Source organism: Schistocerca serialis, chromosome 2, assembly GCF_023864345.2.
Source record: "Schistocerca serialis cubense isolate TAMUIC-IGC-003099 chromosome 2, iqSchSeri2.2, whole genome shotgun sequence".
NCBI lineage: Eukaryota > Metazoa > Arthropoda > Insecta > Orthoptera > Acrididae > Schistocerca > Schistocerca serialis.
In genome coordinates, this window is record NC_064639.1 from 452,007,603 (window position 1) to 452,034,010 (window position 26,408).

The window sequence follows — 26,408 nt, forward strand, 5'->3', positions numbered from 1 at the left end:
ATGTAGACACTGTTCAGCCTTTTACAGCAGCATGACTACGATCCAGTTATCAGTCAGAATGAATTGCTAAGGCAGAGGGTGTATACTGGCAACACACGATATCCTATTTCAGAGCATGCTCTACAACATGACAATCGTGACCTCTGCACCTGTTTCACCACATGCACCATCCGGATTCTTCCCCCAGACACCAGTTTCTCAGAACTCCTGTGGTGGAAACTGGCGCTACAACATGTCCTTGGTTCTTGCCACCCACTTGGCCTTAATTTACATTAATTTCTTCAGTCTCTGAATTTCTTCACAGTACCTATTCCTTTCTTGCCTCTGTTTTAGTTTTCTACATCTTTCATTTTCTGTCTTGTCTATTTTCTGTCACCCGCTGCCACATCTACCACACACAATTCACTTAGCTTTTCACTCTTATTAACCCATGCATGATGTTTTACCAGCAATCTCTGTTTTGCATCTTATCCTATCGTCCACATTTAAGCTCTCAGGTTTTCAAACCTCATCCAGCACAGTCCCCAACAATCAATCTTTCCTTCTCATCCCATCTGGTAAGTATCCCCTGATCCCAAAAACCTCACCAGTCCTTTTCCTTCACCTCGCTTCCTTCCCCTTCAACCCTTATGCCAAAAGAAGGAGCCACTGACTTCTAAGGCTTGCAAACTGAAATACCTATATATGTGTGTTCTCTTGCCGCCACTTGATGAGTAGATTTTTTATCTGTCCAGTTACATTGTAATCTCATATTACACTATTCTTAATACAATCTATCACGTCTTTGCCGGTGCTTGAAATGGCACAAATGCTGAAATTGTAACAGCAAAATAAAATAGTACAGTTGACAATGAACATGAAGTCATTTAAAAAAAAAAAAAAAAAAAAAAGGCTAGATACCGTTTTCCTTTACAATGGGTCAGGAGCAATCCCAGTGAAAGCTGAGAGAAAGAATGGCTAATATCCAGCATCTGGGCACCTTGTGCTACAAAGACAGAGCATTGTTCAATGAAGGGGACTAGTTCTAAGAACACTAAAAATGCACTACAACTATTATTGTAAAAGTTTTCATCATGTCATCAAAAAGACAGTCACCAGGTACAGCACACAGAAAATTCAAAATCCCATGAACAAGGCAAAGACAATTTGAAGCATTTATTTGTCATGACATAAACAAACTTGATAAGGCAAGTGATGTTCCGATCTCTGAAGACAGTAGCAATGAAACAGATGACATTAAATTCAAACCACAGGCCCCAAATTCACTGACGTCTTCCTGACAGTAGCAGGCATTGGATACTCCACTGCCAGTCACCAGTTTCCCAAATGATCTGTTAGTGTTGATACTAAAATTATTAAGTCACTAGAAAGAAGTAACTCTTGTAACTATTATGTTATGTCAACCAAAGTCCTAAAATCTTGTGCAGAGTTGGTAGCAGCCCCCACCCACACCCCCTTGAATTATCTCTGTAACCGTTTTACCAGACTAGGTGCATCTCCTGAAATAATGAAGTACGTGATGGTAACATCCATTTATTAGGAGATATGCAAAAATGTTTGGTAAAAGTAACATAAAACAGAATACTGAACCCTCTTCCTGAGAACAGCCTTTTAACATGATTTCAGTTTCGCTTCTGTAAAGCCATCTCTATTTACATTCTCATGAATTCACTTCTAGTAGAATTAACGCAAGAAAAATTACCCCATGACATTTTCATAATCTTGCTAAACCTTTGTGTGAATCATAAAATTCTTCTAGGAAAATTAAAATGATATGGTGTTAAAGATATTCTCCTTGAACAGACAGAATTTTATCTCAACAATCGAAAATAGATGGTCAGATCAGCAAATGATACAGCAGGACTAAGACTCAATTCAAAATGTGGAAATATTAAATATGGTTTTCCACAAGATTGGTGCTTGATGGATTCCTGTTCTTGACCTACATAAATGGTTTACCCAAAGGAGGAAAGATTTTGTTGGCAACACGGTCATTGGAGATGGAGCACAAGCTCTGTTTACGAAAGGATGGAGAAGGAAATCGATCATGCCTTTTTCTCAAGAACCATTCAGGCAATTGCCTTAAGTAATTTAGGGAAATCATGAGAAACCTAAATCTGCATGGCCAGATGGGGATTTGAACCACTGCCATCCTGAAACAGAGTCCAGTGTGCTAGCAGCTGTGCTGCCCCACTTGTGTTTACCAAAGACACTGAAGGGTTCTTCAAAAACTGTGATGTTTGCTGTACTGATATAGACTCAAAACATATCCATACCAGACAAGACAGGAGATTAATGACACAGGCTTAAAACTGATTCACAGCTAACAGATGAACCATTTATCTTATGAACATTTTACCTGAATAATTTTCTGGTCAAAACTGACTACTCATTGTGGGTGTACATCATGTATATGTGTGTAAATCAGTTGACAACCGAGCCGTGTATAGGTCAGTGGCATCAATGACCAACTGACTAAGCCACTTAACTTTTATTTTTTATTTACACATCAAGTTCCGTAGGACCAAACTGAGGAGCAAATCTCCAAGATCATGGAATGTGTCAGTACATGAAATTATAACATAAAAGTAATAACAGATAAAAATAAAATGTTAATGAACCCAAAAAAAAGTCAAGCCAAAAGTGTAAGTAAACACAATCAACAATATAACAAAAGAATCAGCTTAATTTTGCAAAGAACTCCTCAACAGAAAGAAGGAGTGATCCATGAGGAAACTATTCAGTTTCCATTTGAAAGCACGTGGATTACTGCTAAGATTTTTGAATTCTTGTGGTAGCTTATTGAAAATGGATGCAGCAGTATATTGCACACCTTTCTGCACAAGATTTAATGAAGTCTGATACAAATGCAGGTTGGATTTCTGACGAGTATTAACTGAGTGAAAGCTGCTTATTCTTGGGAATAAGCTGATATTGTTAACAAGAAACAACAGTGAAGTGTGTCTATATATATGAAGGAAAGTTCTACTCACCATATAGCAGAGATGCTGAGTCGCGATAGGCACAACAAAAAGATTTATACAATTTTAGCATTCGGCCATAAAGGCCTTTGTCAGCAGTAGACACACATACACACACGCGCCCACAAACACACTCACGCAAACGCAACTTGCACACACATCTGCAGTCTTAGAGAACTAAAACCACACTGCGAGCAGCAGCACCACCAGTGCATGATGGGAGTGGCGACTGGGTGGGGATAAGGAGGAAGCTGGGGCAGGGAGGGGGAGGGATAGTATGGTGGGAGTGGCAGGCAGTGAAGTGTTACAGTTTAGATGGAGGCCAGGATAGATGGTGCAGAGGGGGGAAGGGGCAAGTAGCGGAAAGGAAAAGAAATTAAAAGACTGGTTGTGGCAGTGCAATGACGACTGTGTGGTGCTGGAATGGGAACAGGGAGGGGGCTGGATGAGTGAGGACAGCGACTAACGAAGGTTGAGGCCAGGACGGTTACGGGAATGTAGGATGTATTGCAGGGAAAGTTCCCACCTGCGCGATTCGGAAAAGCTGATGTTGGTGGGAAAGATCCATATGGCACATGCTGTGAAGTAGTCACTGAGATGAGAGATATCATGTTTGGTAGTGTGTTCAGCAACAGGGTGGTCCACTTGTTTTTTGGCCACAGTTTGCCAGTGGCCATTCATATGGACAGGCAGCTTGTTGGTTGTCATGCTTACATAGAATGCACCACAGTGGTTGCAGCTTACCTTGTAAATCACATGACTGGTTTCACAGGTAGCCCTGCCTTTGATGGGATAGGTGATGTTAGTGATCGGACTGGAGTAGGTGGTGGTAGGATGTATGGGACAGGTCTTGCATCTAGGTCTATTACAGGGGTATGTGCCATGAGGTAAGGGATTGTGAGCAGGGGTTGTGTAAAGATGGACGAGTATATTATGTAGGTTCAGTGGACGGTGGAATACCATGGTAGAAGGGGTGGGAAGAATAACGGGCAGGACATTTCTCTTTTCAGGGCACAACGAGAGGTAATCAAAACCTTGGCGGAGAATGTAATTCAGTTGCTCCAGTCCCGAATGGTACTGAGTTGGGAAGGGAATGCTCCTCTGTGACCGGACTGTGGGACTCTGGGAGGTGGTGGGAGACTGGAAAGATAAGGCACGGGAGATTTGTTTTTGTACAAGGATGGGAGGATAATTACGGTCAGTGAAGGCTTCAGTGAGACCCTCGGTGTATTTTGAGAGGGACTGCTCGTCACTGCAGATTCGACGACCATGGGTGGCTAGGCTGTACGAAAGGGACTTCTTGGTATGGAATGGATGTCAGCTGTCAAAGTGGAGGTATTGCTGGTGGTTTGATATGGGCGGAGGTACTGATGTAGCCATCTCGGAGGTGGAGGTCAATATCTAGGAAGGTGGTTTGTTGGGTTGAGTGGGACCAGGTGAAGCAAATGGGGGAGAAGTTGTTGAGGTTCTGGAGGAATGTGAATAAGGTGCCCTCACCTTCAATCCAGGTAGGAAAGATGTCATCAATGAATCTGAACCAGGTGGGGGGTTTAGGATTCTGGATTTTTAAGGAGGATTCCTCTAGATGGCCCATGAATAGGTTAGCATAGGATGGTGCCATGCGGGTGCCAATAGCCGTACCGCGAATTTGTTTGGGGGGGGGGGGGGGGGGAGATCACGGTTGGATAGAGGAGTGAACTGAGTTAGGCAAGGTTCAATATTGGCCTTTGGTTGAGTCTGACTGGTCGGGTTGGCGGCGAAAAAGTGTTTCCACTGTAGGGACCGGGAGAAGGAGAGAAGGTCTTTAACTAGTCCTGCATGGTTGAATTTGGGAGTGGGGCAAAAGGTGAGGCCTTTGGAAAGGACTAATGTTTCTGTGGGACTAAGGCTTCTGTTGCTGAACACGCTGCCAAACATTATATCCCTCATCTCAATGACTGCTTCACAGCCTGTACCAGATGGATCCTTCCCACCAACACAGCTTTTCTGAATTGCGCAGGTGGGTACTTTCCTTGCAATACATCCTACATTCCCGTAACCCTCCTGGCGTCAACCTTCGTTAGTCACTGCCCTCACCTATTCAGCCCCCTCCCTGTTCCCATTCCAGCACCACAAAGCCGTCACTGCACCGCCACACCAAGTCTTTTAATTTCTTTTCCTTTCCGCTACTTACCACCTCCCCCTCGGCACCTTCTCTCCTGCCCTCCGTCTAAACTGCAACACTTCACTGTCTGCCACTCCCACCATACTATCCCTCCCCGTCCCCGCTCCAGCCTCCTCCTTACCCCCACCCAGTTGCCACTCCCATCATGCACTGGTGCTGCTGCTCGCAGTGTGGTTTCAGTTCTCTCAGACTGCAGACGTGTGTGCAAGTTGCGTTTGTGTGAGTGTGTGTGTGTGTGTGTGTGTGTGTGTGTGTGTGTGTGTGTGTGTCTACTGCTGACAAAGACCTTCAAGGCCGAATGCTACAATTGTGTGAATCTTTTTGTTGTGCATATCGTGACTCAGCTTCTCAGCTATATGGAATGAAAATAAGCAAAGTAGACTATGCCGAACAATCACTTACTTCAGATACCATTCTAATGGTAAAAATAGCAGCATTAAGCCTCTGAAAAAGATCCTGAATGAGGGCTTTCCATGACAGTTTACTGTCTATCTGAATACCTAGAAATTTGAACTGTTCAGTTTCACTAATCACATGCCCATTCTGTGAAATTAAAGCATCGGACTTTTTTGAATTGTGTGTTAGAAACTGTAAAAACTGAGTCTTACTGTGATTTAGCATAAGTTTTATTTTCTACAGGTGATGAACTTATGTCATGAATTGCACTACAAAACTGAGCCATTGTTGCACACAATATCCTTTGCTACCAAGCTAGTGTCATCAGCAAACGGAAATATTTTAGAGTTATCCGCAATACTATAGGGTATGAATATAATAGAGGGAAACATTCCACGTGGGAAAAATATATCTAAAAACAAAGATGATGTGACTTACCAAACGAAAGTGCTGGCAGGTCGATAGACACACAAACAAACACAAACATACACACAAAATTCAAGCTTTCGCAACCCACGGTTGCTTCATCAAGAAAGAGGGAAGGAGAGGGAAAGATGAAAGGATGTGGGTTTTAAGGGAGAGGGTAAGGAGTCATTCCAATCCCGGAAGCGGAAAGACTTACCTTAGGGGGAAAAAAGGACAGGTATACACTCGCACACACACCCATATTCAACCACACATACACAAACAAGCAGACATTTGTAAAGGCAAAGAGTTTCGGCAGAGATGTCAGTTGAGGCAGAAGTACAGTGGCAAAGATGATGTTGAAAGACAGGTGAGGTATGAGCGGCGGCAACTTGAAATTAGCGGAGGTTGACGCCTGGCGGATAACGAGAAGAGAGGATATACTGAAGGGCAAGTTCCCATATGTGCGGCCGGATATGGGCGTGTGCGCGAGTGCACACCTGTCCCTCCCTCCCCCCCAAGGCAAGTCCCCTGCCCCTTGGACTGGAACAACTCCCCACCCCCTCCCCCAAAACCCACATCCCCTCACCCCCCCCCCCCCCCCCCGACAAAGCAGCCGTGGGCCGCGAAAGCCAGAATCCCGCGTGCATGCTTGTGTTTGTCCGCATGTCCATCGACCCGCCAGCACCCCCGCCCAGCAAAGTCACATCATCTTTATTTTCATGATATGAATATAATAGAGGGAAACATTCCACGTGGGAAAAATATATCTAAAAACAAAGATGATGCGACTCACCAAACGAAAGCGCTGGCAGGCCGATAGACACACAAACAAACACAAACACACACACACAAAATTCAAGCCCTCGCAACCAACGGCCGCCCCGCCAGGAAAGAGGGAAGGAGAGGGAAAGACGAAAGGATGCGGGCCTCAAGAGAGAGGGCAAGGAGCCACTCCAATCCCGGGAGCGGAAAGACCCACCTTAGGGGGAAAAAAGGACAGGCACACACCCGCGCACACACACACACATCCATCCGCACATACACAGACACAAGCAGACATTTGTAAAGGCAAAGAGTTTTGGGGGAGGGGGTGGGGAGTCGTTCCGGTCCCGGGGGCGGGGGGACTTGCCTTGGGGGGAGGGAGGGACAGGTGTGCACTAGCGCACACGCCCATATCCGGCCACACATATGGGAACTTGCCCTTCAGTATATCCTCTCTTCTCGTTATCCGCCAGGCCTCAACCTCCGCTAATTTCAAGTTGCTGCTGCTCATACCTCACCTGTCTTTCAACACCATCTTTGCCACTGTACTTCTGCCTCGACTGACATCTCTGCCGAAACTCTTTGCCTTTACAAATGTCTGCTTGTGTCTGTGTATGTGCGGTTGGATATGGGTGTGTGTGCGAGTGTATACCTGCCCTTTTTTCCCCCTAAGGTAAGTCTTTCCGCTGCTGGGATTGGAATGACTCCTTACCCTCTCCCTTAAAACCCACATCCTTTCATCTTTCCCTCTCCTTCCCTCTTTCCTGACGAAGCAACCGTGGGTTGCGCGTGGGTTGCGAAAGCTTGAATTTTGTGTGTATGTTTGTGTTTGTTTGTGTGTCTATCGACCTGCCAGCACTTTCATTTGGTAAGTCACATCATCTTTGTTTTTAGATATACTATAGGGTATATCATTTATATAAATAAGGAACCCGAGTGGCCCCTACACTGATCCCTGGGGCATCCCCCATTTGACCGTACCCCACTCAGACCCCACATCACAGCCATTCACCACACTGTGAATAATGACCTTTTGCTGTCTGTTGTTAAAGTAAGAGGTGAACCAATTGTGAGCTACTCCTCGTATTCCGTAGTTGTCCAACTTCTGGAGCAATATTTTGTGATCAACACAATCAAACGTCTTAGTTAAATAAAAAAAATAAAAAAAACTATGGCTAGCGTTTGAAACCTTTTGTTTCACTCATCGAGTATCTCACAGAGAAAAGAGAATATAGCATTTTCAGTTGTTAAATGACTTCTAAAGCTGAAGTGTTTTAATATCTTGAGTACTCTGCAGAGAGGGGACTGTGATGTTGTCTGCTAACATGGGAAGTTAACCTATTCTCACCAAGCTCATACCTATCACATTCATGGATTTCATGCTTTTGTGTTTCCTTTATCTTTATTTTGTTGTTTGCTTTGTTTTTATGACACAGTGTAAAAGTTGAATGAGGGCTCTGTATTTTTCTTACTAATGTTCTCCCATATAAAAAAGAGACAAAATATATGAAAGGAGAGAGGCATTTATGTTTTAAAATGCCTGCACAAAAAAAAACTGCACTCTTGATAAATAAGAAGGTAAATAGATGACAGATTGTAACAAAAATGGTTTCAACAGTAAAAAAAAAAGTCAGTCTTATTTAATGAGAAAAATAATTTTTGATGTTATTTGCCATTTAAAAAGAAAGCAAGATCACAGGATAAAGTAAAAAGGTAGTATATTGTTTTATATGTTTGATACTACACACAGTATCTAGGGAATAAAATATTATCCATACAAAAATTTTCTGTGTTCGGAGGAGATACATCTATGGATTTCTTTCTGTGGGGAGAGGTGAAGTGTTTGGTGCTTGAGACATTGGCAGACACTCCATAAGAGCTGAAGCTGTAGCTATTATTCGTGAAATTCCAGATTAGTTTGAATGTGTTAGACAATCACCAGAAAACTCTGGATTCTTTGTACAATCAAACTCCCAGGTATAAAACAACTTCAAATTTATGCTTACTTTACAAATGAGTTACCCTGGGCACACCATTTTTTTATGTCACAAGCGGGCTTGTGGCTTACTCCATACACTTGTAAAGTGTAGCTATCTTTAGGTTACCACAGTAAACATGTTTGAGCAAAATCTGAGTTTAATTAAACAATAATAAAATAAACATTCATTATATCACTTTGATGCTGTGTACAAGTGTTACCTCACAGTAATGACACACTCAAAGCATTGAACTGCACAGTTGCATCAGTTCACGGCCAACCATTTATATGATTGCTAATTATCTCACAGACAGCTACCTCACTCTGGAATTGTGCCGCTAGTTTGGAATCTGGGTCATTTTATTGCATCGACTGTACATGTTTTCTCATCTAGCTTGCTGTTTATTTTATATTTCTGCAGTTCACTTGAATATATGATTATGGCAGAACAACTTAGCATTGTGTTAGCTGACACAATAATGAAGGGATAGGTATCGGCTTGCAATTGTGAAGCACCACTGCAGTGGAACAAGACAATGTTATTTGTCGTTGGCACACTTTATACACAGGGGCACACACTCAAGGGTTAATGCTTTAAATATTTGAAGTTAAGCTTGTAATCCAGAATATGTTCAGAATAGGTTTGAAATTATGTTTAAAGTTTGTTGGATGTCAGTAATTGTTCTCATTATCAAACACTGGGTCAGTATATTATGGGTGATTTGCACTTTGTTTTAAGCAAAATCTAGTTTTCCATGCATCTCAATATTTATGCCTCCTGAACCATGTGTCATACAATGATATAATTTTGCAGGTACATTCAGTGCTATATGTGGATACTGTAAGCAAAGTGTCTTGCAATTACAGTACCAGCAAAAAAGAGCTAAATTAAAATGTCATGCCTGTTTTGGCAATTTTACTGCACAAACAGTGACACTGTAGTAAGTGATAAACATTTTTCCTTTCATGATTCTGCTGGGGCTGTAAGTGAGAATAAAGTTTTGTATAGGCTTGAAATTTTGTGTAAAGTTTGTTGCAAGTCACTAAGTGCTCTCATTCTCAAATACTGGATGAATATTGTCTGGATACTTGCATGCTCTAAGTTATGCTGTCTCAAAACATACCATAATTTATAACTGTAATACTTGTCTTACTGAGCTGAACCTTCCACATAAGATTATACCTCTTTATGAGTAGATTATGTAAGCATTTTAAATTTTTGGATTTGGACACTATTTATATGCCATATTGAAAATTAAACTCCTGTTGCTCCTGCAAGCCGTTCTATAGGCAAACTGAAACTTGATGCAGGATAGCTGTTTATTACTACAGACTGACATGCAGATGCTACAACTGTATTCATATAAATGGATGATATTTTCAGCAAAATCAGTAAACAATTTTCATCATAAAGCAGTCCGTCCACCGTCTCCAAATACTGCTAGTGACAAGACCTTCACGGACCATAGATGGGCATCGACGTACCTATGACATTTTTGTCATACAAAAAACACTACAAAATTATGTGCACATAGCTTTTTAACATCCAATTATTCTGAGAGGAAATAGATACAGATGTCTTGATGGAGAACACTTTTGCTACTCGTACAGTTCTCAATGGTATGGAGAATTTACTAAACATCCGCTATGAATAACATAGTCTATTAGCATTGCTTGTTCTTACATTCTGTTACCATATATAGATTTTTTTAAAAAAAGGATGGTCCCTCTTAACCTCCCTTTTACCATTCATGTGAAAAACTGCACAACAGACAGCTCTCACAAGACACACAGTTCTGGTACTGATCTGTAAATGAAAATGGTGATTCAATAGGCAAGACTCAGTACTAGAATTAAATTGCGGGGTGCCGCAGTAGACTCAATTTCCAAGAGTAATTGATTGAAATGAGAAAATCACTCATGTAAAAGAGCTGTTACAAAAATTTATGTTATGTCACTCCAAACAAATAAGAATGACTTACTGGTAACAGAAGTAGAGAGAAATGGACGTACATTGGATGAGATGCTGTATGTGAAGTTTCTACACATCAAGATGGATAATAAACTGAAGCAATCTCAGGACACAAATAAATTAATAAAAAAGTTCCCTTTTGCCTGCTTTTCGATTAGGAAATCTCCCTCATTGTGTTGATCTGCAGGTAGGATTTCTATCATACTTTCAACCAATACTGACCTAGGGCATAATCTTCTGGAGCAATAAGGTCAAAAAAGAATTATTCTGCAGAAGTGCACAAGCAGAATGTTGTGTAAACTTTATAACCAAATGTCTTTCAGAAGCCTCCTCAGAAACCTAGGGGTTTATACACTTAAATGCCAAACATATACTCTGAAGTAGCATTTGTGGTTAATTACAGAAGTGAATTTAGGATGAACTCTGCAATTTACAACCACAATACTAACAGTAAAAGCAGAGTACACTTCGCTACCTTGGAGTCAGAATGGAGTTCTAAACTATGCTGCAAAAGTCTACAATAGACTGTCAATAGACAGCAGACAACAAAATATAAATAACCACATATTCAAGAATAATGTATAGGAATGTCTGATTAGCCACTACTTTCACAATCTATCAGAATATTTGGACTCATTTATATACGTTTTGCATAACTCAGATGTTTCTATCACACAGATCTTGACACTGTCAGTGGCCTGTGTCAAGTAAATGCTTTGTTTTAAGTATTACATAAAAATAGCAGCTGAGAAGAACAGGACAGAGAACAGTGGTTTTTCCCTAGAAACTGTTTTACAGTTAATATACACATACAAAGAAGATAATCTAAAATTTGATCCCATAATCATCCATATCAGTAAATTACAACTAGTTGTAGTTTATTATTAGCAGGAAAAACCAGTAGTTGTTGCTTCTACCTGTTCATGTTTAACTTGTCTCCGTCCAAATCTCTGAAAACTATTCTTCATCATAGGATTTATGGAACATGGTGTGTGTGTGTGTGTGTGTGTGTGTGTGTGTGTGTGTGTAAAACATAACACATTTATAGCTTTGTTATTGCTTTAGCGCTGTGGGTAGAACATACCATTTCATCGATAGAAATCCAAGAGGCCTCTGTTCAATGGGCAAAATTGCATATGTGAGCGCACCCATCACTATGAGAGGAGGTGGTGTGGTCACTTGGCACACATCTGACAGTGCCACAATGTCAGAAGTGAGGTGGGAACTGCTTGGGCAGCAGGCAAGCAGACTGTCATATGTCTGTCCAGAATGATCTGTCAACAAACATACTTGTCTAGGTAACAGATCAGAAGGTGGATAAGCTTCACCAGAAACAGGTGGTTCGGCCCCCCTACATATGCGTCAAATGAATGCTGCCGCCTACTGGACTGTCTGAAACCCCTGATTGTATTAACTCAGCAAAGCTGCGCGGTACACTAATCTAATATTGAAATCTGACAATTAATGTTTATTCAGAAGTAATTTTCTACATTATTTAGTAAAAATACTGTAGATGCAAGTTAAGAAACCTGATGTAGTACAAACTAGTAGTTCTTACGACAAGTCAATGTAGGGCCCACAACCTATCCTGCACCTCATTCTGCCTTGGAAAAATTATTGCCGAGCTGTATATCCCAGTTGCGATTACCTAAAATAGCATCAAAAAATTGCGCTTGCTCCCAATAACACCCACTACATGAAAGCTGGAGATTCACGAGTACCCTTTCTTAGCATATGACAATGTAATAATTATGTACTATTGTTCGTGTCATGTAAGGCGGCGGCCCAAGTTTCAGCCGTTCTGCGCATCCCCCTTCACTAGCCACTGGCGGCCAATAATATTCATTCTCTTTCTGAGCAGCTAGCAGAGAGTTACAGCTAGAGAGCGAGAATCTCGTTCCTACATGCTGCACCACTGCTGCACTTTGCGACAGCCAAAGATAACATATAGTGAATTGCTTGTGTATGAGGCAATAGACAATGAGGCAACGACAACATCCCACCTGTAGCATGGGCACAGCCTGTGTGGCATGCTGAAAAGCTTCAGAAAGAAGAATCTGACAGGAAAGTGATGAGGGATATAAGCCTTGAACCTATCATCGTAAATTTTGTCCAGAAACAGACTCAAATAGAAGTGATGATGGTATTACGATGTAGACTTTGGAACAAAGTAATACTATTTCTTAGTTTTAAAGACTTGTGGTTTAAAAAATGTGTTTGTCAACATATCAGTTGCATACATAATAATGAGAACTTCCTGGCCTTTTTGATTAGGACTTTGCATCCTTTTAATTATGCAGACTATAATGTTCAATATATTGGCCAAGGAGAAGTTAACTTCTCCCACCATGTTGTAAACTTCTGTCATTTTCAAGACACGAACTGGAGAAGGCCCTAAAATGACAGTAACTGTTACTTGTTGAGATATCGGTGGTTTTTGATGGTATCACTCAGATACCCTGGAGTTATCCGCAGATGATGATTAATTGTTTCCTTGTTCAATGGTTAATAAATGCGGTCTCTCACTGTAATAATATCGAACATGCTAGTTCACATTCATAATGCCCATTAACAATTAAAAAATGACAACTTACTGACCATTTTTACAATAGTCTTTTACATTAGTCTTTTCTACCACTAATTCTTTTTTACACGCAGTGATTACACTCAACTATCATCAAACGTACACACACACACACACACACACACACACACACACACACACACACACACACACACAAATGGCTCTGAGCACAGTGGGACTTAACGTCTGAGGACATCTCACACATCCATGCCCGAGGCAGGATTCAAACCATAGCGGTCGCGCAGTTCCAGACTGAAGCGCCTAAAACCGCTCGGCCACACCGGCCGGCACACACACACACACACACACACACACACACACACACACACACACACACACACACACACACACACACACACACACCTTACACATTGTTAAAAATTCTACTGATCAGAAGCAGTTCTCAAGTAAATATAACGATTTCAGTTTGTGCTTGAAGATAGTTCTGTTGTGTATTAAATTTTTACTTATAATGCAGTTCAAATCGCAATAAATGGTAATTATTGCAAGCAGTTTCAATGTTGTTTTGAGAAAAATTGAACTTCACGTCTTCACAAAGCTTTGTCAGCTGTTCTCGCCTCCTGACATCACGCAGAGTAAATCTGTGGGGCAATGGACGTGAATTAATATTTCTCTCATGACGACTGATCACAATTGGTTTTAATATTTATTATTCCCCTCATAGATTTGAACATATAATACAATGTACACAAGCCTGACTGTTATCCACAGCAGTGCAGTTCGGCAACAAAGACTTTGTCTGCCTGTTCTCTGCTGCTGTGCATGCGCAGTTCTCAACGCCCCCACGCTTCCTTTCTGCTCCGCCTCTATGTGCGGAATTGTTGTCCTAGGTGACGCGGGCTTTAGTCTTAAGCAAATTGTCTTTGTATGAACATTTATGCTGCCAAGAATAATTTTATCATTTAAAGACTGTTTGAGAAACAATAATTGCACACAATTTATAGACACATAGCAAGGTGAGTCATCTGGCATGTATACTCCAGAAGCAAAATGGGAAACTTTCGAATGGGCCCACAATATGTGATTTCAATGGTACGGATAAATAGATGACACATGTACAACAGCAATAGCTGTACGTTCCTCCTCAGCAAAGGAAAATGTTTTTTAATATGAAGAAAATGAGCTAACAATATCATCTACGAGGGTTGCCCAGAAAGTAATGCACCACATTTCTTTCTCCCCCAAAAACAAGGCTATGAACACGAAATGTTGCGTATGTATTATTTGAAGTCTCCTGTGCAAGCACGCCAAGTTTTCGTCACTTCTGACATAGTGTAGCTGCAAGACGGATTCAAAATGGCAGAGAAAGAAACTGTGGGGAATATTCAAAGACACTTGTGCAAAGTCTATGGAGAATCTGCTGTCAACAGAGGTACAGTTAGTCACTGGGCACAGAAGGTGAGGTCATCAGAAGGTGGTTCGGCATCCATGATTTGCAGCGGTCGGGGAGACCATCCACTGCTGTCACACCTGAGATGTTGCAGCGAGCTGATGTTGTCCTTTGCGAGGACAGACACATTATGACTCGGTAGTTGACACTGCATCTGTCAATCATCAAAGGAAGTGTGGTTGCAATTATCTGCACTCTTGGGTATTCAAAAGTGTGTGCAAGATGGATCCTGAGGTGTCTTAACAGTGGATCACAAATTGCACAGAAAAAACATTTGTCTCAATTTGTTGCAACATTTTGAAGCTGAGGGGGAGGCCTTCTTGTCTCAGATTGTGACAGATGATGAAACCTTTGTTTACCATTTTTAGCCCCCAAACAAAACGACAGTCAATGGAATGGCGCCATTCCCATTCCCCAAGGAAGAAAAAATTCCAACCAACTGCTTCCAACAGTAAAGTCATGGTCACCATTTTCTGGGACTGTGAAGGCTATCCTCATTGATGTGATGCCAAGAGGTGGTACCATTAATTCAGAAGCATATGTCAACGCACAAACAAAACTCGAGATGTGCTTCCAGCGACTTTGGCACCACAGCAACCCAGGAGATGTTTTGCTGTAACATGATAACATTCAGCCCCACACAAGTCTAAGGATTGCTGAAAACATTGCAAAACAGGGTGGGACAGTGTTAACCCAATCACTCTGCAGCCCTGACCTAGCACCCTCAGACTTCCACTTGTTTGGGCCTTTAAAGGATGCCATTCTTGGAAGACATTTTGAGGATGATGAGGAGGTGATTCACACAGTGAAGCACTGGCTCTGCCACCAGGACAAGGATTGGTACCAACAGCGTACACGCCCTTGTTTCACAGTGGAGGAAGGCCATAGAATGGGATGGGGATTACATGGAAAAATAGGGTGTGTAGATAAAACACCATTCTTTCTTGTGTTTAATTCTCATTATATTCAATACAGAATTGTTGAAGAAAAAAAAAAAATGCAGTGCATTACTTTCTGGGCAAACCTCGTACTTCCAGGCAGTTTAAAACTATGTATTTTGACACTACTGTGAATCGCTACCAACACAGGCAAAGCATTCTTCCACTGTAGTGTGTGTAAATATGAAAATGAAAAGAATACACTGGTCCAAGGAATGACTGAAATTTAGGGATAAATATATCCATGAAAAACTGTCTTAAGGAAATATTACACTCAGGATGTGATGATTACATCAATTTTCTCTGAATGGGCAGTCACAGTTTTAATAACATGTTAAAACTGAGTGAGGCAGCACAGTGGTTAGCACACTGGACTCGCATTCGGGAGGACGACAGTTTAATCACACATCCGGCCATCGCGATTTAGGTTTTCCGTGATTTCCCTAACTCGCTCCAGGCAAATGTCGGGATGGTTCCTTTGAAAAGACACAGCCAACTCCTCCCCCATCCTTCCCTAATCCGATGAGACCAATGGCCTCTCTGTTTGCTCTCCTCCCCAAACAACCCAACTTGTTAAAATTACTTTGCACTCACATTAAAAGAAAACACAGTTATGAGAAAATCTACTCGGTCCTCTAATGGAAGGTCATTAAAGTACCACAACGTGGGAACATATAGATCATCTGTAAAAGAACCTGTGAGCTCTGAATTTTTTATTATTTTATTGCACTCCCACTTGTATGTTATGTGTAAAATACTGATTCTCTTCAATGGCTGTGAAAGACGCAACACCTCTACTATTTTGGTAATTGCCAATGGTCTTTTGTTTTTATTTTCAATTGTAGATTCAACAATTGTGGAAACTCACAATACAGTGAGATAATTTGTTTTTATCTGAGGAGGATTTGTAGGTGGCACCCATGATGCACTGAGAGTTGCTCGACGATTCTATAATAGGAGGTTGTTAGAAAGAAGCAGTGCCAATTATCTTATTCCTTCATCATTTAATAAAATGCCTGCAAAACTAAATATCAGTTATCTTTCATCTTTTTAAGAGTAAACGTATTCAAAGAAAATTCTTTTTTCAGTTATTAGCTAGGCACTAGTGTTGATGATGGAGAAGGAAAAAGAGGGGGAGGAGATGTACTAGCTAACACCTGGTTTCATTCAAGAGTAATGGTCTCAGAAAGGTTGAGAACCACTGGCACAGACACTCAGAGCAGAATGCTAAAGCCTAAACTGCTGTGAGCATTCCCTGAGGAAATTTGTAGGTACTGGATTATCAATGTGCAAAGGCAAAATAAACTTGAAGGTAATCTTATTTGTTTAATGTGTCTTTTAAAAAAGGAGAGGGAGGGAGGGAGGGAGGAGGGAGGGGGGAGTGAGGGAGTGAGGGGGAGGGGGAGGGAGGGAGGGAGTGAGGGGGAGGGGGAGGGAGGGAGGGAGAGAGAGAGAGATTGAAGTTATTATTGCCACATGAAACATGGGGAGATATTCCGTCTCCAGTAATTTCTGTACATGTGACACTTGTTCTACATGTAAAGCAAGTTCAAGGGAAAGAAACAAAAAGATTAAAAGCCAGACTGGACAAACTAAAGAAAACTAAGCAATGTTTGCTACGCCTTGCATGTGGCCATAATAAAGAGCATGTTTTACAACGAAAAAGGCATCCAAACAAAATGTAAAGGTGAACATCAAGTATCCATGTGTGACAACAGCTTTCACTTTATATATTTACAGACCACCCAAGTGAGATTATTAGGACCAACTAGTAAACTGACACTTGCTATTTTGAACACAGGAAGCCAATCATGTTTCATCAACCACTAGATTATAGAGACCTAAGAACTGAATGTCAATGAAAACATAACTTTTGCAGCAGCAACCACTGAATCAGCCCTCAGTTCATTCTCTGCATGAAGAAGGGTCCACTTCAACATGATACAGTGATAGAATAACACTCGAGTAACAATTACAGCCTTTGAATGTTCTAATGAAGTCACTCATCAAACAACAATGTAACAAATTGTGTTACAGTGAGGAACTAAGGCTAGCGAATCCATGAGAAGTGCTGGAAGACCTTCCTACTGAAACACTTAGTGGGATCTATTACTACTGGAAGATTCTTTCAAGTGACCAATCAAAACCTCATGCTGAGTTGCAGACTGGCACAACACTTGGCTCTTGGCCACAGTCTGGCAGCTTTTCTGAAGTGTGCAGATGGGAATTACCTTAAAACACATTCTCCACTCCCGAAATCATCCAGGCCTCAGCCAACAGTAACCTACTATCCCCACACCCTCCACTCAACAGTTTCCATCCCTTCTTTGCTATTACCTCCTCCCAATTCATGTCTCCTCAGTCTCACTGTGTGCCGCTCTCAGCCCCCCCCCCCCCCCTCCCTCACCTCACCAAGTTTTCCCCCTTCTCTACTCCTCTCCTTTCCCACTCCCCGCATCCCACTTCTCACTCCCATTTCTCTCCCTCCCCCACAGCCTCCCGATGCTGTGCCTGGCAGCCTTGTCCTGTCACCATCTAGTTCCTGTGAGCTCTCCAAGGCTGCAATGACTTTCCTCCTCCTTCCCCAACTCACTTCAGATTGTTGCTTCTGCTCAGCATGACAGTTGCATTCTGGCCAGAGTTAGTGGTGACGTATGCATGAGGTGTGCTTGCTTGTGTGTGTGTGTGTGTGTGTGTGTGTGTGTGTGTGTGTGTGTGTGTGTGTGTTTTCCTTTCTGAAGAAGGCTTTGACAGAAAGCTCAGTGTGTAATAGTCTTTTTGTTGTGCTGGTTGCAACTCAATGTTACAGTGAGTAGCAATCTATCTTATTTATAATATTGTTGGTATTTCAACCTGGACTTCCCATTATTCAATTAAATTTTCAGTTTTATTATATTTGTTCTTCTACGAACAATTTTTTGCCATATACTCACTGGGAAGAGAATAGGCACCACTAATGAATGCATACCGATCCATTTCATTCAAAGTGATCTTAAAAAGATATCTGACAATATGATAGACAGTTAATGGAATTTCGAAACAACCGGTATAAGTAAGACTCAGGAAAGCTTACAGTCCCATAAAAACAAAACCTAAAATCATATATTTCAAGATACATACTGTACCAAGAATGAAAAAAAAGAGTTGCAAGTCAGCCAAGGAAGAAAGATGTTATTTTCTCAAGATTAAATTTCAGTCACTGTTAATAGACAAGTCAACATTCAACGACGACTTTGCAGCCAGCCTACATTGCAGCCTGTCAACCTTACATTGCCTTTTATTCAAATACGCAAAACATTCTCAGAGTGAATGATACAATCGAACATTGTGAAATAACAAATTTAAACATGGTGGAGGCAGTAAGAAATATAGATGGTACTGACCAGAAACAGACAATGAAAATCCTAGAGATATGATGGAAGAAGATTAATTTACACAAAGCAGGTAGTGAGGTACACGTGTTCTGTAGCACCACTGAGAGAATATGAGGAGCCATTCTATATGTGATGGCCATTGTGGAAAATAAATACTCAGTAATTGGAAGCTCCCATATAGACAAACAGAGCTTGTGGATCATTTTAATAGGGATAGAAGCAGCAATAAATTCATGATTTCTTGTCCAAAATGGAGAGTCTGCCATGGTATTGAAACTGTTCCATTACCTAAGTGTTGGTAAACTGACAATCATTCTCTCCAGTCCTGAATCTAAAAGAAGAAAGGCTCTCAAAAAAGATTAAATATCCTTCACCACCAAGAAATGACCATGAGGTAAGAGGATACCCATCATGACAAAGACCTCAAGATGGAGGAGGAGTCTCATTACAAGAGAAGGTCAAATCCGGCCACTATCGGAGGAAAGCCATAGCATAAGGGGTACAACATAGCAGAAATGACAATATCTAATGCAATGTGCTGCAGCAACTGAGATGTTGAGGATTTGTTGAATAATACAGCTGGTCAAACCTTCTAAGACAAACCAAAGTGGGAAGGATGATGGGGGTTGCAGATTACATTATCAACAATCAGCTGATCAATTTGTAGGCCATATGGCTAGTTGCACAGAACATACTGCAATGCCAGAGAGAAGAGACATCGTGTAAGTGAACACTGTGTTGAAATCTGGTGTTTCTGAACAACAAGCATTAATCTTCTTTCTTAACGTTGCTAATACTGATTTTAGTAAATAAACACAAAGGTAAATAAAAACATTACAAGGTGCTTTAAAATCACAAAAGCTACTGCAACACAAAACTCTAAATATTCTTTAAGGCTTTAAGATCATACTAACCTCTTCGATTATCAAAAGGACTATCATAGCCCTTATCATCAGCAGAAACCTGTCGTCTGTTATCTGCTTCACGACCACGTGCTGGTAGTGCATAATCTCTTTCAACAAGACTATCTCGAGTGTCAATGAGCCCTGCACGTTCAAATCCAACACCACCTCTATCGTGGTCCCCTCTATCAAAGCTGCTAACTCTGTCCCTATCAGCAGACCTGTCAAAAGTACGGTCCCGATCTCTATCTCTGTCTCGGTCTCGGTCTCTGTCCCGATCTCGATCCCGATCCCGATCCCTGTCACGATCACGGTCGCGGTCACGGTCACGCTCCACGACACGATCCCGATCTCGTTCACTTCTACTGTCAGAACCACGAGAGAGTCCTCTCTCAGCAGCAATACGTGCCAGAGCTCGATCTGAACCCCTATCACGATCTCTTTCACGATCACGATCTCTATCGCGTTCTCTGTCTGATCCCCGATCACGATCTCTGTCACGATCTCTTTCACGATCTCGGTCCTTGTCTCTGTCACGATCTCGATCTCGGTCCCTGTCTCTCTCCCTATCACGATCACGTTCTCTGTCCTTGTCACGATCTCGATCTCGGTCTCGATCTCTATCCCTTTCTCGGTCTCTGTCTCTATCCCTGTCCCTATCTCTGTCCCTGTCTCTATCCCTATCCCTATCTCTATCCCTGTCCCTGTCCCTGTCCCGGTCCTTATCTCTATCAGAACCACGAAGAGAATTACGGTCACGATCCCTGTCCCTCTCACGATCTCTATCCCTCTCCCTATCTCGATCAAGTCCACTTCTGTCTAAGCCACCTCTTTCTGACCCATTCCTATCTAATCCACCTCTATCTAAACCCCCTCTATCTAAACCACCTCTATCTAAACCACCTCTATCTAATATACCTCTATCTACTCCACTCCTATCCAAACCAGTTCTGTCTAGAACAGTCCTATCCAGGCCCCCTCTATCCAGGCCCCCTCTATCCAGACCACTTCGGTCCAATCCAAGACTACCGAGGCCTCCTCCTAGGCCACCGATGCCTTTGTCTAGACTCTTACTACTTTCCAAATTAGCACTCAGTAATGTTGTTGCTTTTGCACCAAGACCTCCAAGATTAGGATGCTGTGTTGCTAATGACAACAGCGATGGTAATTCACGCTCATATTCACGTGCTTTATTGAGACCTTTGTCACGTTCCTTTTCTCTTTCACGATCTCGCCTTTCTCGCTCACGGTCACGCTCTCTATCACGTTCACGATCCCTCTCCCTTTCACGATCTCTATCACGGTCATGGTCTCTGACAGTTTCATCACGGTCCTTTCTTGAATCTCTGTCACGATCGCGACCAATTCTGAGATCACTACCATCACGACTGGTGTCCTTATTGTCACGATCCCTCAAGTCTCTTGAATCACGTGTATCTCTAACGCGAATCCTGTCCCTTTCATTATCATGCTCTCGACCTGAAAAGAAAAGCAGAAATGTAATTACAAATGGGATCATACAAATAGATATGTTATTTCTCCAAAATTGTTGATTTTATTGCCGAGAAATTTATATTAATGTACATTAGACTGGACTCAATACAAAATTTTCTTACAAACACTAGTTGACCTTTAGCATTTCTAAACAGAAGTCTCTAAAATCAGTCAATAACATGGCAATAGTGTTTGTAATTGCATATTTGGCAAGTTCAATAGCTTTCCTAATTTCATGCCGTATATATCTAAATTTAATTGCCTTCTGGAATGGTCAAGTGATGCAGCACAGAGTTAGAATTTGCTTACACAGATTATTTCACATTATAAAAAAAAGAGATGTATCAATTGCAACATCATAGGCAATATGGTATGTAATATGACAAATGACGCAATTTGCGATACAACACTGACATGTATCTCCACACATATTTTGATTTTTGGCAGGAATGAGCTATGCTGCACCATATTTGATGTGACACTATAGCCACACTATGGAACTATGGCTCAAATTTCTGTTTTGTAAGTTGTTAATGAGTCAGTTACAATCACATTTTAAGTTAACATTGCATTAAGAGTTATTTTCAATCAGTGACAGAGTTACACTGAGGTGACAAAAGTCATAGGACACCACCTAATATCGCATTGGACCTCCTTTTGTGCAGCATGTTGCAGCAACTCTATGTGGAATGGACTCAACAAGTCACCGGAAGTCCTCTACAGAAATACTGAGTCATGCTGCCACTATAGCCATCCATAATTGTGAAAGTGTTCCCGGAGCAGGATTTTGTGCAAGAACTGACCCCTCGATTATGTTCTAAAAATGTTTGAGGGGATCATTTCAGGCGAGATGAGTGGCCAAACAGTCTAATCGAACTGTCCAGAATGTTCTTCAACTCAATCACAAAAAATTGTGGCCCGATGTCATGGCACATTGTCATTCGTAAAAATTTCATCACTGTTTGGGAACGTGAAGTCCGTGAATGGCTGAAAATGATCTCAGTTGGTTCAGTTGGGCCAGAGGACCCTGTCCATTCCATGTAAACAGAGCCCACACTATAAGGAGCCATCATCTGCTCAAACAATGTCTCATTGATGTCTCAAGTCCACGGCTTCATGGGGTCTGCGTCACACTCGAACCCTACCATAAGCTCTTTCAAACTGAAATTGGGATTCATCTGAGCAGGCCACTGTTTTCACGTCATCTTGGGTCTAACTGATATGGTCACAAGCCCAGGAGAGGTGCTGCAGGCACTGTGCTGTTAGCAAAGGCACTCATGTCGGTCATCTGCTGCCATAGCCCAGTAACGCCAAATTTCGTCACACTGTCCTGAAGGATACATTTGTCAAATGCCCTGCACAGTGATTTCTGCAGTTATTTTACAAAGTGTTGGGTGTCTGTTAGCATTGTCGACCCTGAGCAACTTCCGCTGCTCTCGCTCGTTAAGTGAAGGCAGTTGGCCACTGTGTTGTCTGTGTTGAGAGGCAATGCTTGAAATTTGGTATTCTCAGCACACTCTTGACACTGTGGATCTTGGAATATTGAACTCCCTAATGATTTCTGAAATGGTATTTCCCATGTGTCTAGCTCCAACTACCATTCTGCATTCAAAATCTATTAATTCCCATCATGTGGCCATAATCATTTCGGTGAACTTTTACATGAACCACCTGAGAACAAATGATAGCTCTGCCAATACACTGCTCTTCTATATCTTGTGTATGTGATACTACCACCAGCAATATATGTGCATATTGTTACCCCATGATATTTGTCACCTCAGTTAATGCACTGTCTGTGTCAATTTTTGTTTTCTGCACTAATAGTTTCATTCAGGAAACTTTCTGTAACTGTTTTTGAAAACATGTTGTCAAAGAAATGGAGTATATTCCGGCAAGCAACAAACGTGAAATTGGTTTTTTCTGTTGATGTAATTAAAGCATACTGTGTTCTAGGTGTTACCGACTTGAAGACAAATTTACTGCAAAAATGTTTGAATCTGTCAACGAAATTGGATGGAAAAAGAAGATATGCATCAGCAGTAAGAAATGGGGATGCAATGGCTAATTATTTCATGAGACTGGTATTTAAGTTCCTTGGCAGGACAGCAAAATCTGAGGTCTTACAAAAGGCAGAATATGAGCTGGCATGTGCATTTCTCTTTCCATGCACAATTTTGTTAATTTCATTTTTCCATCTTGCTTGTTACTATTGGTAGTTGGATCTGTAAATTCTTCTGAAACATAATAAATCAAACTAATCTTCTACTGATGACTCTTCCTCACATTATCTAGCAATCTGTTTTAGAGCAGTAATTACTGAATGTGGTTTCTTTAATGTTTTATTTTTATAGCTGTAAATATCACTATTTCTAATAACCTACTTGTCCAACGCAAAATGTGGTTTAATTTATGTGATGCAAAGGAATCGATGCCATTATAAATACTTGCTCATTAACGAGTGTGGGAATAGCACCCTTTATCACACTGTGAGAAATTATAATGCATGCTTTGCTGTTATCACTCCAGTGGGAATAGGAGTGTTGCATGGATATGCATCACAGGACCTTATGGCAACATGTTGTGTCACATTATATCACTTTAGTGGGAGCGGCACTATATGGCATTTCCTGCTCTGCGTTGTCAGGCCATTAATCTCTGTAATTTCTTCCTGTTTTTCCCCATTCTCTTTTCTTATGAACGAAGACTCATACCTCCAGGATATTGCTACTTCTGCTGAACCTTTATTTATGTCCACTGAAAATTTTCACATCCTTTCTTGAGTATGTCTCTAATTTTTTGCTCAATTTTTGTTCTTTGACTGTTTTTGAAAGATATTACTTACATTCTTATGTGCCCAAGTTATAACCATCATACTTAAACAGCCATTCTCCATCTAATTATTTCTTAAGTAAAGTTCTTAACAGAATGCTCTCTATCAAATCTTATTTTACTTACATTTCCAATCTCCAGTTACTTAACTTCTAGTGTATTTACTTCGTATAGCTTCTCCCATCTTTTTCATTATACTCCTTTTGCTGTGGAGGATTGATACTATAAGAGTGTAAAATAACTGTCACCAAACTCAGAACAATCCCATTTCCTACTGCACTCTTTGTGGTACTTTGTTCTTCTGCATTTGGTGGAAATAACTTGCCCTCTACCTGATATACCACCTTATTTGTTTTTCTGCCTTTGTACTTAACATGTATAAAATTTACTACAATAAGAATACAATCTTTCAGTAATTTATGCCAATAACCATAATCCATGTATACTGTGCATTAGAATGTCGCATATCATCTCCAAACAAGTGGCATAAAAACAGTTTAAAAAAGTGATGCAAATAATTTTCACTGGCATTCAGAACACTGAATGGAGAAATATTGCAGGGCAAGATAACAGTAGTGCGAAAACCAGTGTCTCGTTTGTGAGACTGAACATAATGAGTTACTGAATAACTGCAGTATAAAAAAGTGCTGACCTATATGAAACTACAAATCATATGGATGGTAATGGTTGATTCCAAAGTGTACTCTTCTCCTGCAGTTCTTTACTTCGGCAAATCTTACACACACAGTAGCAATAAATGATACTTTTGGAAAATAAAACTAAATTTACTTTACTGAGAGTAATTCAATACACTGCAACTGAGCTCAACCTACATTATTATGGACACAATTATTCAAAATTTCTGTATCTTTGAACATAGCTCAAAATATTAACTTATAAACGCATTGATCTATCACTGAGGGATTTTTAAATAAGAACTACATGTTCAAAAGCAAATCCTGTACACAGCCACATACAAAATGATAGCAAGCAACAATGTGTGCCATAACGACTCCTTCACTGTTGCTAAACTTCCTGATACATTAAAACTTGGAACTTGAAGCCATTTCGTTGTCTTTTGGGTGTGATGCATTTGTTCCTTACTGTGTTCATCTGTCAATATTTCTTTCCTACTACATATTCCGATTACTCAGAAGGTCTTCCACATACTCTGCTGGACCAGTTATCATGAAAGACTGGATCTTGCAGAGAATGTCTTTGCCACAGTCTAGGATTCATTTCCAGAACGACTCTTTCACCCTGCAATTTATTTACAAAGATATGATTGTTTCATCATGGCAGTAAGATTCAGCTGTGAAGTCAGTGCAGCACAGCAGCCATTCTGTCACCGCTAGAACAGAGGTTATTTTTTCTCTCTCTCTTTTGCTGTCACCATCTTTAAATATCTTTCAACTCAATATTACTCCCGACCAATTTCATACCATCTACAAATGCATGCAAAAATTATAATTCGGGCTAATTTTGTTTCTAATAAGATTCAAAATGACTTTTCCTGTTGCCACTAAATATCAGATGAAATACCCAATGACTCATCTACTTCGGGCTAACACCACCAATACATCAAAGAAACAAAACTGAAATTAATATTAGAAACACCACAGAAATTGTATCTTGCAGCTGAGGAGCAACACCTTGCGCATAAAAAAAATGTGTAGTGGATAAAATGGTAATTTCAGATAAGACAGGAATAGGAAACATTATTGGTGCCAAATGAATAGAACATTTATAACAAAAATTACATAATCTTTAAAAATTTAAAGTAATAATGTACATAATAATTGATTTAGTGTAATCAGCATACCTGAAATGTAATGAACACAAAAATTATTAACTTACCTTTAACACTAAAATCACGTTCTGAAGCAGGTTTATCAAGTGGTCCCAAAATCGGTGGTGGTGGTGGTGGCGGATCTCGTTTACGGATGTCATCACGTCTTCCACATGAATTAGTAACATCATCCTTGGTTGTCCTTACAGTTGTACGCTCTAGACTGCTTACTGTCCGCTCTTTTGGAATCTCCAGTCGCCTGTCATCTTTTTTGCGATCAACTTCTTTGTCTCGGATTCTGTCATAGTCTTTCCTGAATAGAATGAGGTGATTTCAGTTTTAAAATTCATTTCTGTTCCCATCAAAATGAGTAATGCTTTAAAAAAAGAATATTTGTACAGTAACTGCATGGCTTAAATCTAT

The 26,408-nt window shown here is 40.9% G+C and overlaps 1 protein-coding gene across 7 annotated transcripts in view; it reads right to left on the bottom strand.

Moving 5' to 3' along the window:
- The window catches only part of LOC126457331 (zinc finger CCCH domain-containing protein 13-like), a 243,890-nt gene that overhangs the window by 95,140 nt on the left and 122,342 nt on the right, over nt 1–26,408 (bottom strand). For all 7 annotated transcript variants that reach the window (XM_050093536.1, XM_050093537.1, XM_050093535.1 and 4 more), the window contains exons 8-9: nt 26,054–26,298; nt 19,883–21,349 (exon numbers count right to left, since the gene is read on the bottom strand). In XM_050093536.1, the coding sequence (XP_049949493.1) occupies nt 19,883–21,349; nt 26,054–26,298 (1,712 nt within the window). The remainder of the gene's footprint in view (nt 1–19,882; nt 21,350–26,053; nt 26,299–26,408) is intronic.